Source organism: Stegostoma tigrinum, chromosome 22, assembly GCF_030684315.1.
Source record: "Stegostoma tigrinum isolate sSteTig4 chromosome 22, sSteTig4.hap1, whole genome shotgun sequence".
Taxonomy (NCBI): Eukaryota; Metazoa; Chordata; class Chondrichthyes; order Orectolobiformes; family Stegostomatidae; genus Stegostoma; species Stegostoma tigrinum.
In genome coordinates, this window is record NC_081375.1 from 38370415 (window position 1) to 38384457 (window position 14043).

The window sequence follows — 14043 nt, forward strand, 5'->3', positions numbered from 1 at the left end:
TGGGGTGAGAGTGACAGCCCTTGAAATGAAGGCCTCATTTGACTGAGTGTGGCAGCAAGGACCCCTAGCAAAACTGGAATCAATGGGAATAAGGGGGCAGTCTCTCCAGTGGCTAGAGTTATACCTGACACATAGAAAGATGGTCATGGTTGTTGGAGGTCAGTCATCCCAGTTCCAGGAAATCTCTGCAGAAGTTTCTGAGGGTAGTGTCCTTGGCCCAACCATCTTCAGCTGCTTCATCAATGAACTTCGCTCCATCAGAAGTGGGCTTGTTTGCCAATGACTGTACAATGTTCAGCACCATTCGTGCCTCCTTAGATACTGAAGCAGGCCATGGCCAAATGCAACAAGTTCAAGGAAAGGTTGATTCGTGTGCAGGAGAGACATATTCCTGTGAAAATGAGGAATAGAAATGGCAAGATTAAGGAACCATGGATGACAGGTGAAATTGTGAGACTAGCCAAGAGGAAAAAGGAAACATACATGAGGTCTAGGCGACTGAAGACAGACAAAGCTTTGCAAGAATATCGGGAATGTAGAGCGAATCTGAAACGAGGGATTAAGAGGGCTAAGAGAGGACATGAGATATTGCTGGCAAACATGGTTAAGGAAAATCCCAAAGCCTTTTATTCATATATAAAGAGTAAGAGGGTAACTAGAGAAAGGATTGGCCCACTTAAGGACAAAGAAGGAAAGTTATGCACTGAGTCAGAGAAAATGGGTGATATTCTTAACGAGTACTTTGCATCAGTATTCACCAAGGAGAGGGACATGACAGATGTTGAGGTTAGGGATAGATGTTTGCTTAGTCTAGGTCAAGTTGACATAAGGAAGGAGGAAGTGTTGGGTATCCTAAAGACATTAAGGTGGACAAGTCCCCAGGTCCGGATGGGATCTAACCCAGGTTACTGAGGGAAGTGAGAGAGGAAATAGCTGGGGCCTTAACAGATATCTTTGCAGCATCCTTAGACATGGGTGAGGTCCCGGAGGACTGGAGACTTGCTAATGTTGTCCCCTTGTTTAAGAAGGACAGCAAGGATAATCCAGGTAATTATCAACCGCTGAGCCAAACATCAGTGGTAGGGAAGCTACTAGAGAAGATACTGAGGGATAGGATCTACTCTCATTTGGAAGAAAATGGGCTTATCAGTGATAGGCAACATGGTTTTGTGCAGGGAAGGTCATGTCTTACCAACTTAATAGAATTCTTTGAGGACGTGACAAAGTTGATTGATGAGAGAAAGGCTGTAGATGTCATATACATGGACTTCAGTAAGGCGTTTGATGAGGTTCCCCATGGCAGGCTGATGGAGAAAGTGAAGTCACATGGGGTCCAGGGTGTGCTAGCTAGATGGATAAAAAAACTGGCTAGGCAACAGGAGACAAAGTGTAGTAGTAGAAGGGAGTTTCTCAAATTGGAGACCTGTGACCAGTGGTGTTCCACAGGGATCTGGGACCACTGTTGTTTGTGATATATGTAAATGATTTGGAGGAAGGTGTAGGTGGTCTGATCAGCAAGTTTGCAGGTGGAGTAGCAGATAGTGAAGGGGACTGTCAGAGATTACAGCAGAATATAGATAGACTGGAGAGTTGGGCAGATAAATGGCAGATGGAGTTCAATCCGGGCAAATGCGAGGTGATGCATTTTGGAAGATCAAATTCAACGGCGAACTATACAGTAAATGACAAAGTCCTAGGAAAAATTGATGAACAGAGAGATCTGGGTGTTCAGGTCCATTGTTCCCTGAAGGTGTCAACGCAGGTCAATAGGGTGGTCAAGAAGGCATGCTTTCCTTCATTGGGCTGGGTATTGAGTACAAGAGTTGGCAGGTCATATTGCGGTTGTATAGGACTTTGATTCGGCCACATTTGGAGTACTGTGTACAGTTCCACAATACCAAAAGGATGTGGATGCTTTGGAAAAGGTGCAGAGGAGGTTCACCAGGATGTTGCCTGGTATGGAGGGTGCTAGCTATGAAGAGAGGTTGAGTAGATTAGGATTATTTTCATTAGAAAGATGGAGATTGCAGGGGGACCTGATTGAGGTCTACAAAATCATGAGGTGTATAGACAGGGTGGATAGCAAAAAGCTTTTTCCCAGAGTGGGGGACTCAATTACTAGGGGTCATGAGTTCAAAGTGAGAGGAGGATAGTTGACGGGAGATATGCGTGGAAAGTTCCTTACACAGAGGGTGGTGGGTGCCTGGAACGCATTGCCAGCAGAGGTGGTAGACACAGACACGTTAGCATCTTTTAAGATATATTTGGACAGGTACATGGATGGGCAGGGAGCTAATGGACACAGACCCTTAGAAAATAAATGACAGGTTAGACAGAGGATCTCGATTGGCACAGGCTTGGAGGGCCGAAGGGCCTGTTCCTGTGCTGTGATTTTCTTTGTTCTGAACAATATCCAGGCTTGGGCTGACAAGTGGCAAGTGACATTCGCACCACACAAATGCCAGACAATGTCCATCACCAACAAGAGACAATCTAACCACTGCCCTTTGACATTCATTGATATTACCATCACTAAATCCCCCAGTAGCAACATCTTGGAATTTATCATTGACCAGAAACTCAGCTGCTCTCACCACATAAACATAGTGGCTACAAGAGTAGATCAGAGGCTAGGAACACACTGGTGACTAATTCACCTCCTGATTCGTCAAAGCCTGTCCACCATCTATGAGGCACAAGTCAGGAGTGTGACGGAATACTCCCCACTTGTCTGGGTGAATACAGCCCCAACAACATTCAGGAAGTTTCGCACCATCCCGGACAAAGCAACCGGCTTGATTGGCATTCCCTCCACAAACATCCACTCCCTCCACCACTGACACTCAATCGCAGCAGTGTTTATCATATACAAGATGAACTGCAGAAATTCACCAAAGATCCTCAGACAGCACCTTCCAAGCCCACAACCATTTTTACCTAGAAGGACAAGGGCAACAGATACTTGGGAACACCACCGCCTTCATGTTCCCCTCAAGCCACTCAGCATCATGACTTGGAAATATATCGCTGTTCCTTCACTGTGGCTGGGTGAAAAATCCTGGAATTCTGTCCCTAGTGGCACAGCAGGTGGACTGCAGCAGTTCAAAGAAGGCAGCTCATCGCCACCTTCTCAGGGACAACTAGAGACGGGCAATAAATGCTGGCTAGCAAGCGATGCCCACATCCGACAAATTGAATTTAAAAAAAATAGATTTCAACCAACCACTCCCACAGTGCACCAACATGATATACAAAAAAGCCTGCTGGTCGAGGAGGCAAGAGGTCTTTAATTTGGCTACTCAAGTGACTCAATCAGACTCCCGCAGGGTAGTGTCTCTACGTGGGTGGGACATCTGCCAGCCTTTGGCCATTAGCAAAATGACAGAGTGGCACCCCATTCCCCCATGACCAACTTTTTCAGCCCTTCCACTTTCTGGCCTGTTGCCAAAGGGCTGATAAAATTGTGCCCATGAAATCTGCTTTTGTCTCCACAGATTCTGCCTGACCCGCTGAGTATGTTGCAGCATTTTCTGTTTCCCTCACAAGTGGCAGTCTTGCACATTCTTTAAGTATGAAACTGGAACATCTTCCTTACTCGCTATTCTCAACTAAAAAGAAATTCAGAAGAACAAAAAGGTTCATCCAGAATGAGACAGATGATAAGTAGAGCAGGGAACTAGACATTCTGCTTTATTCACTGTGCTATGTGACTGTTTAAATTCATTCTGTCCTATTTTGCAAGGTTGGCCTGGTTAATTTGAATTAAAATGGATTTTCGTTTTGGATTATTCAGGTTCTGACTGGTCATATAAACTCAATCACATGTTTGTCTTTTGACCAATGGCATTTGATCAGTGGAAGCAAGGATAAAAGTGTTAAGGTGTGGAGTATGATGGGGAAATTTAGTGACTGTTTATTGACTTTCGAGCATCCACAGTAAGTAACATAACTGGAAATATGACATAAATATTGTCTATTTACCCCAAGCACTAACATCATAAATATCCCATGTAAAAAAGGGGTAAATGATCCTGATGTGTAGCAAATCAGATTTAATTTCTATTTCTGAATTCTCATGTTTCAGTACAAGATAACATTTTCTTCCCAATTTGTATTAAAATATGAGGTACTAAGAGGTTTTTGTTTAAATGAAAGCCTTTAAAAACACACATCAGAATCGGACAAAGCCGTGATTGTAATTTGAACAAGTCACTTGTATGTCCATTGTGATGACACTGGTTATACCTTCACTAACACATTCAATTGTCTGCAAATTTACAAACGGGATGGTTCTGCATAAGAAAATTTGAATATTCCTATTGCACGAGTGTGAGTCATACTCAGAACTGCAGTTTTTAAATGAAATTCTGTATGTCGCAGTGTGAATATAAACATAGAGTTCCTACAGCCGTTTGGCCCATTGAGTTCACACCAACCCTCTGAAGAAGCAGTCTACCCAGATCTCCCCCTACTCTATTCCTGTAATCCTGCATTCCCCATGGCTAATCCACCTAGCCTGCACATCCATGGACACTATGGGCAATTTAGCAATGGCCAATCTACCTAACCTGCACTTCTTTGGACTGTGGGAGAAAACCCACTCAGATATGGGGAGAATACACAAACTCTACACACACACGTCTGAGGGTAAAATCAAACCTGGGTCCCTGGTGCTGTGAGGCAGCAGAGGTAACCACTGTGCCACCGTGCCGCCCCAATGGTAATACTTATAGTTTTATTTGAAAACCCCGCTCCAAGGAAATAAGAGGGTGATACAAGTTCCCGCAACAGATTTATTCTGAATTCCAGTGGTCAGATTGAAAATGTTCTTTTCAATTTGCTATTTGTGGCAATTGTCCATTGTTCAATGAAATGACTCCAAGGTTCCATTCTTTGTCTGTAATTGATAAGTCAACCTCAATCAGGGCAGCAGAGGAATAGTTTCAGTGAGGCGGAGGTACCAGCCGTGGGGAAAATATCCATCAATACTCTCTGTTTAATTTATTTTAGGAAAAGATCATTTCAGTGAGCTGTGAGGAAATTCCATAGACCCCATCCAAACAGGTGGGGTGATAATAGACAGGGTTGGATTTGTCTAGCTTTTTTGTGGACAGGGCATACCTAAGCAATTTTAGATAATGCCAAGTAGAGGTTGATGTTGTAACAGTCCTGAAATAGCTTGACTAAGACTGCAGTTGTTTCTATAGCACAAATTAGAAACAGGCCAAGATTGAAAGAAAGAAGAATGTGAGACAGTTGGAAGCAAGAACCTTTGCAGTGTCCAATTGTTTCTTGATACCAAGTAAAGTGAATTGAATTAATCGGAAATTGCGATCTGTGCTGCTGAGCTCAGGAGGAGGCTGAGACATTCTACTTGTAGCTGAATATGAATCATAGAGTTCGTACTGTGTGGAGGCAGGCTTTTCAGCCTGTCGCGTTCACACTGACCCTCTGAAGAGCATACCACCCAAACCCACCCCCTATCCTACATGTATAACCCTGCATTTCCCATGTAATCCACCTAGCCTGCACATCGCTGGATGCTAATGGCAGTTTTGCAATGGCTCATCTACCTAACCTGCACATTTTTAGACTGGGAGGAAACTGGAGCACCTGGAAGAAACCCACACAGACACAAGGACAATGTGCAAACACCACACAGTTAAATGCCCAAGGGTGGAATACTTCTTCATTGTTTGTTGTTCTGAAGTACTAGGCTACCTTATCATTGAGAATCGGGGTATTTGCTGAACTTTCTCCTCCGGTGAGTTACTGAATTGTCCACCACTATCTACACTGGATGTGGCAGGACTGCTAAGTTAGCACTGATCCACTGGTTTTGGAACCACAGCTCTATCTGTCTGTCACATGTTGCTTCCAAATCTCTCTCATTCTTCTTTTCATTATTGGTCTACTTCCAACTTAGTCTCCTTGCAGTAAGATGACATCCAAAATGCTACTGGATAGGAAATCTTTTGCCCATGTCAAAATATGAGCTTCCTAATCATTTCCACTTTCCCAGCAGCATAGTCTCCCTGATGTAGCTAATCTCTTCATTTTCTCCTAAGCCTTTTCCTCCCTCAATTCCCTACAATAAAGTCTCATTTGCGGGCTTTCTCCTCGTTCTCTGGTTTCACAAGAAAATCTCATTCATTCTGTTTAACTCCCAATCTCTCAACAGGCCTGTCTTTACCCATTCCACCATGGGTTCCCAACTTCGTACTATGACCTTGCCCCCAGCCTTTTTTGTGGACCTCATTTGCTTTCTCTCAATACCAGCTCAACAGGATTTCAAGCTGTTTCTCTGTCTCGCATGCATACAACACGCTCTCTACCCATGTAGTTCCCCTAAAATTCCTTTATTTCTCCCCTGTTCAGCACCAGGGGTTCTTCACCATTATAAACCAGTTCAATTAAATATCACAGAGAAATCACATTGTTTGAGTAAACTCCAAGTGATGAAGGAAGTGAAACTTTAGAAGTTCCAATATTTGCTTCACATACAGGAAATTTAACCTTGTCTCAATTTTACTTGAAGCTAGTTTTATTTAGCATGTTAAATAAAAACCAAAAGAACGGATGCTGTAAATCGGGAACAAAAACAAAGTTGCTTGAAAAGCTCAGCTGGTCCGGCAGAAGATCTGAGGAAGGGTCACCGGAGCCGAAACATTAACTCTGTTTTCTCTTCCATAGATGCTGCCAGACCTGCTGAACTTTTCCAGCAACTTTGTTTTTGCTCCTTATTTAGTATGTTCTTGTTTCACTAGCTAACCAATCAAGATTTAAAGAAAAGCAAGACCAACAAGTCAGATGGGAAAGGCAATTTAAAGAATTCTAATTAAGTGTATTTTTTGCTGTAATAACAGTAAGCCGTCTGAAGCCTAGAAGGTGTTATGGTGTTATGATCTTGATATTTACAACGCTGTGTGTTTGGAGTCCTTAGGGGTTGAATTCTGTATAGAACCCAACAGCAATTATTTTGTGCCCCCCATTTACTAACTACCTATTTCAAGTAGCCAGAAAACACATTGGAGGAGCAGCATTGGAGGTAGAGAGAGACTGTGACCAGTGCAGGGAGGCAGGGCAATTCATAGGATTTGGGGTGGGGGTGTGGTGGGGAATGACTAAAAGGTTTACTGGGAGGTAGAGTAGAATTGGAGTTCTGGTTATAAGGCTTAAATAGAATAAGGATTGAATGAAGGGGAAGCGGTCAAGGAGCAGGTACCTCCAGGTTGGCTTGTTGGGATAGCAAGCCATTCCTACTCCTCCTGGCCCAGAAGGACTGCTGTAGAGTTAGCTACCCACTTAGTTGAAGGAGATGACACTTCACTCCTGCTCTTATCTGCTCAGTTTCTCAAGGTGTGTAAACACAGTCATGTGGGAGAAACATTGTTAAGGTGAAGGCCTAGAGTTTCCTCAGAAGGTTCTGATGATGGGTCCACCTTATACAGGGTAACTGCTGATGAACCCCTCATTCTGCTCCCTTTTGAACCAGAAGCTAGTGGGGCTGGGGCAATTGGATTCTGGTTTCACATTTGTAGCAATGTAATTTGTTACCTAAGCCATTAGTCTTTGAGATTAAAGTCATTATGTTTGTTTTAATATACTCTAGACTTTGACACTACAAAATGTCAGTTGGAGACGTTACAATCCAATTTGTGGCAATGTTGTTCTCTAGGGAAGTGCTGTGTCTGCAATTTGTTTACCTCCGTGTGATCAGTGGATGCAAAGACGGAAAGATCCGTATTTTTGACATATTGAATGGTACCTGTCTGAGAGTGATGAGAGCAACTGGCCAAGGAGATCCTGTGCTATCCCTCCATGTTTTTGGAAATAGGTACACATGTAGCAAATTGTTCAAATCTTAATGTGTTACATTGCACTTTGCTAGCTTCAATATACATTTGGCTCTCAAACAATTAGAAATAGCCCTCTTACAGCACATTGAAAGAAAGATAATTATTTACAAAGCACTTTCAAGACTACAGGATGTCCCCAAAGCACATTACAGCCAATCAAATACTTTGCAAGTGTAATTACTCTTATAACATGGGAAATATGGCATGGTATCTGCACACATTAAGCTCCTACAAATAGCAATGCAATAATGACAAGGTAATTTGGGTTTGTTTGCAATGCTGGGTCAATGCAAGGTCAAGTATTATTCAGGATCCTTTCTACATCATCCCATGAGGTCTTTCCCATTCACTTGAGAGGATAGATGGGAGCTTGGTGCCACATCTCATCCAAAAGGCAGCACCCCCTCAGTACAGCACAGGATTGTCAAACCTGATCATTGTGTCATGTCCTGGAGGGGGACCAGTATGCACAGCCTTCTGAATTATAGTCCAAAGTGCAACTGGTTGAGCCACAGCTGATATCTGAAGCTGACCGTGTAGATCAAAAGACAAAGCCCCATGCTCTGTTTTTGCTAAAATCAAGTTTGAACACCTACATGTCTAATAGGTGTAGAATAGTTTATTAGAATATTGGACGGAAAGTGAGAAGGAAATTTGACAACTGTTACCAATCTGCAAATCTCATGCCAAGTGCCATCACCCTGAAGAAAAAAATCAGTCAAACTTGAGCTATTTGATCTTAGTATCCTGTCTTCATTAAAGGCATTTACTTTTACCTCCATAGCTTTGCCATTACTTTGGCATTAATTTTTCAAACAATTGGAATATCCCAACATGTAATTAGTTTAGCAACACTGTAAGCAGGAATATCCTTTAAAAACAATCACTGATTTTGGACTAAAATAAATCAACATATCTGTATATTTCACAGAAACACAGAACATAGGCACAGGAGGAGGCCATTTGGCCCTTGCAGCTTGCTCCACCATTCTTCACAATGATGGCTGATCATCCAACTCAGTAGCCTAATCCTGCTTTCTCCCCATAACCTTTGATCTAATTCACCCCAAGTTCTACATCTAATCGCCTCTTGAATACATTCAATGTTTTGGCATCAACTACTTCCTGTGGTCATGTATTCCACAGGCTCACCATTCTTTGGGTGAAGAAATGTCTCCTCATCTTCATTTTAAATTGTCTATCCCGAATCTTCATACTGTGACTTTTCCATATACAGTTCCCAAATTTAATTCCTTCTACCACATTGCTAAAGAATTTGAAAAATAACCGTCAGCAATATTTAAAACCAGTACAAAGTATCACAGTTTTCTGGTGAACAGGCAATTTCATACTAAGGTAATATGATTGACTTTTTATCTCGATCATTTGAGTGTTGCATTCTCCAATGACAACCAATAACCTTTAAAATGCGATATGCATTTGCCAGTGATTGAAGGACATGAGTTCATGTTTAAGACTTTTAATGTAACAATCCAAAATCAATATTATTAAACATGGCTTGTAAAGCAACTAACGTATTAAACTATTCACCAAGTAACACAACCAAAAATTGCATAATATGTTTATGTGTTATGGTACATTTCAACTGAAATGCAACCGTGTGGAAAGAAACCCAAAACTCCTCTTGGCTTTCCAACAGGATCCCTACTCCTTGTCACACAAAATTAAGTCTTCCAGGTTTCTTTAAATATACATTCATTCTACCTCCTCCTACTGAATAAACTCCCAGGAGCAAGGCACCCTCTGGCAACTCGTTGGTATTTAAATCTATAGAGGTCTTTTCTCTTCACATAGGGAATCCATTCTTATCAGCATTCTGCTTGGAGGTTAACATAAAAATTGTCTTGCCCTCTCCTTAGTGCCGCATCAGCCGTTATCAGGTCCGTCTCCAAATCTCTCTGTAAGTCAGAGCTTTATAGTCCGTACCCAGCAAGATGAGGTGTTCCTCTTTGTGTCACAGTGAAAAACATCACCTCAGTTTCCAGATCCTTTCACTTGGGACTGTATCAGGGCCGTGTTTGGTATGTTCATCATCCTCCATTTCACGACATTGTAGATAATGGACACTAGAGATGGGAACCGTGTCACAGCAGGTTAAAATGCTCCAAAAAGTGAGCAACAGTACGATCCACCAAAAATGACTCCTGCATTTAACACCCAAATAGCACCCAAAGTTTTAGATTTCTGTACAAGTATATCCATAAATGTTACTCTTTTAATAAAGGCACTCATTATAGTTATTGACTAAGGTACTTATGAAGCCATTCCCCATTGCTTTGTCTTGTCCAATTGTCCTTTATTTCGTCCAGTGCTGTCACTTGGACATTTGTGTTTCAGAGGTGAATGCCAGTCTTTAGAGCTCAAGGCAAGTGGAGGGTATCCCATCATACTACTGACTTGTGAATTTTAGGTGGTGGACTTTGAGGACTCAGGAAGTGTTACTGCAGAATTCCAAGCTGATGACTTGCTGTTGCAGCCACTGCATTTATATGACTGTTCAAGTTAAGAGTCTGGTCAATGGTAATCTCCGAATGTTGATAGTGGAGGAGTCAGCCATTGTTGAAGATCAAGCAGAGATATCTAGATTCTCCCTTGATGGAAATGGTCACTGCAACACATTGTATAGTATGAATGGTACATGCCCAAGCCTAAATTTTACCTGGGTTTTGCTGCATGTGGATATGAACCGCTTCAGTGATCAAGGAATTGTGAAGATGCCAGATAATGATCACTCTGTTAACTGAGCCATCAGCAGTCTATAAATTATGCATGGAAATTTTCCTAGCCAAATTGTGGAGATTTTATAGATAAAATGTAGTACTTTGTCTCTTTAAGATGATCACAGATTATTTTGTTGTGTTATCTAGGATGGTGATAAACACAATGTCCAATGTGGTGAAATTTCAGTTTGAAGATATTGTGTGGGATTACACAGCACCAGCAGCACTCCTTGAAGTGATAGCACCACAGGACAAATTTAAAATGGCACCACTGAGGAAACAACCGTATAGTTATGTCCGTGCTCAGCGGATGAGAAGAATTGGTTCAACCAATGAAAAGATCTACCATAGACAGGAGAAGTTTTCAAAAGATGGTCTGTTCCACCATGCACGATTCTTGTCAGCCAGATGCATGAAAGCAGCACACAGTAAGAAATTGCAAAAGCTTCTAAGATAGTTGTTTCCATAACACTAAATATATCTCTTTGTAACGTTTCTTCAGCAGTGGTATTTGTGGTGGTGGCTCAGGATATATTAGTGCTTTTTGTTTATTTGGATTTCAGTTTCATGAAGTTCTAACTTTTTTTTATCAAAAGCCACCAAGTCACTTTGATCAGCCTCCTGCGAATTTGTTCTCTGTCTACCCTCTATGGTAAACAGAAAGAAAAACTAAAACTTTTGGTCTGTCCAACCAGGTTTTGCTCTGGAATCTGACTTGACCAGCGATGCCATTAGTTGGAAACATAACGGATTAGATTGCTTTGACTTCCAGCGCACCAGAAGCAGAACATAGAAAAGCTGTAGAAACAGTTTGAATGTTGTGTATAACTTGATGTTAAAGATATTCTGTGTCAATACTATCTTCTTTTCTGTTACTGTTTGGTAGGGATTCAATCAGACTCCATGAAAGCTCTCAACTTGAGGGAACCTGAAGTTCGACATCACAGTCCATCGCACATTAGCCTGCAGTCTGGATTCCTTTTGAAGCCACCTTCAGCGTACATGAGCAGTTCAGAAATGCTCACACAAGAACATTTAAGACAGGATGCAGAATCCAGAATTTTGTATAGTATGTTCTCATAGAAGAGGCTTCATTCTTTTGATACTTTTCTGCTTGTTCTGAAAATTATACATACATTATTGTGCATTAAGATTCAAATACATTTTAACTGCATGTATTAAAAAATGTTGTGTAGGTTGCCATGACAACCTGTTGCCATTGTCTCGTCTTGAATTGGGGCTGTTACTCATTCTCGGATTCAGCCTTATTTGAAATATATCATTCGAGATTCTAAAAAGTGGGAAAGGGTTTACTTCATTTTATTATTGTTGACGTTGTACATTGTTTAGCAATGATCTGAGAAAAAGGAGTACTAGTGGCTTTGTTGGGAATACAGGATTTATAGATTGATTTTGGGAAAGCTAGGATGGAAGAAGTGAATTTGTAAGTTTCATAGTTGATCTTTTTTTGTATTCACTCGTGGATATGGGCATTGCTGGCTGGCCAGCATTTATTACCCGTTCCCAGTTATCCTTGAGAAAGCAGTGATGAACTACTTTCTTGAACTGCTGCAGTCCACATGCGATAGGTTGATTCACAATACCCTTAGAGATGGAATTCCAGGATTTTGACCCAGGGACAATGGATGAATGATGATATATTTCCATGACAGGTTGGTCAGTGGCTTGGAATGGATCTTGCAGATGGTGGTGTTTCTGCTGCTATTGTCTTTCTAGATGGAAGTGGTCTAGGGTTTAAAAGGTGCTTTCTCAGGAGCTTGGGTGAATTTTTGGTGTGCATTTAGTAGATGGTGCACACTGCTGAGACTGAGTGTTAGTAGTGGAGGGAGTGGATGCCTGTGGATGTAGTGTCAATCAAGTGGGCTACTTTGTCCTGGATGGTGTTAAGATTCTTAAGTGTTATAGGATCTACACTCATCTAGGCAAGTGGGGAGTATTCCATCACACTTGACTTGTGCCTTGGAGATGGTGGACAAGCTTTGGCAATCTGGGGGTGAGTCAGAAGCTATTCCTAGCTTCTCACCAACTTTTGTAGCTGTTGTGTTTATATAGCAAGTCCAGTTAAGCTTCTGGTCATTAGTAGCCTCAAGGATGTTGCTAGTGGAAGGTTCAGTGATGGTAACATAATTGAATGTCAAGGGGCAGTGGTTAGATTGTCTCTTATTGAAGTTGTCATTGCCTGGTATTTATGTGGCATGAATGTTACTTGTCATTTGTCAGACCATGCCTGGATATTGCCCAGTTCTTAATGCATTTCAAAATGGACTGCTTCAGTATCTGAGGAGCCACGAATGGTGTTGAACATTGTGCAATCATTGGTGAACATCCCCACTTCTGACCTTACGATTAAGGGAAGGTCGTCGATGAAACAGCTGAAGTTGGTTCAACCTGTAACACTACCCTGAGGCACACTGCAGAGATGCCCTGAAGCTGAGGTGACTGACCTTCAACAAGCAACATCATTTTCTTATTTGCAAAGTATGACTCCAATCATTGGACAGTTTGCTCCTGATACTCAGTTTTTCTTGGATTCCTTGATGCCACACTTGGTCAAATATGGTCATGATGTCAAGGGCTTTCACTCTCACCTCACGTCTGGAGTAGTAAGAATGAGGTCAAATATAGTTTTCCCACTTGTTGGTTCCCTCAACACTTGCCACAGACCCAGTCTAGCAGCTATGACTTTGAGGATCAAGCAACTCAATCAGCAGCTGAGCCACTTTTGCTGGTCGATATTAAATTCCACCACCCACATTTTGTTTCCTTGCCACCCTCAGTGCTTCCTCCCAGTGTGCTTCAACACAGAGGGGTACTGATTCATCAGCTGATAATCAGCAGGAGTTGCCTATGTTTGACCTGAAGCCATCAGACATCATGGGGCCCAGACTCAACATTGAGGACTCCAGGGCAACTCCTTCCTGACTGCATAACACTGTGCCCCCACCTCTGCTGGACATATCCAGGGTCAGTGATGGTGGTGTCTGGGACATTAAGTGTAAGGTATGATTCTTTCAGTATGGCTATGTCAGGCTGTTGCTTTACTAGTCTGGGAGACAGCCCTCCCAATTTTGGCACTTGCCTGAAGACGTTAGAAAGGAGGGCTTTGCAGGATCGACAGGGCTGTTTTATCATTTGTCCTTTCCGCAGCCGAGGATTATGCCAAGTGGGGTGTCTAGTTTCATGTCTTTGTTGAGACATTGTTGCAATTGATACAAGTGAGTTGCTTGCTCGGCCATTTCAGAGGGCAAGTAAGAGTCAATCAAATTGCTCTGGGTCGAGAGTCATATGTAGGCCAATCCAGTTGAAGATTTCCTTCCCTGAAGAACGTTAGTGAACCAAGTGGGTTTTTCAGACAATCAACAATGAATTCATGGTCATCAATTGATTCTTAAGTTTCCAGATTTTCTTTTGGAATTCAAATT

The 14043-nt window shown here is 42.1% G+C and overlaps 1 protein-coding gene across 2 annotated transcripts in view; it reads left to right on the top strand.

Moving 5' to 3' along the window:
* Window positions 1-14043, top strand: part of fbxw10 (F-box and WD repeat domain containing 10) — a 66441-nt gene that overhangs the window by 47485 nt on the left and 4913 nt on the right. Inside the window, exons 10-13 of one of the 2 annotated variants that reach the window (XM_048554741.2) lie at window positions 3794-3936; window positions 7679-7837; window positions 10748-11028; window positions 11487-11669. In XM_048554741.2, coding sequence (XP_048410698.2) covers window positions 3794-3936; window positions 7679-7837; window positions 10748-11028; window positions 11487-11669 — 766 coding nt within the window. The remainder of the gene's footprint in view (window positions 1-3793; window positions 3937-7678; window positions 7838-10747; window positions 11029-11486; window positions 11670-14043) is intronic. The other variant, XM_048554742.2, reaches the window with a different exon arrangement.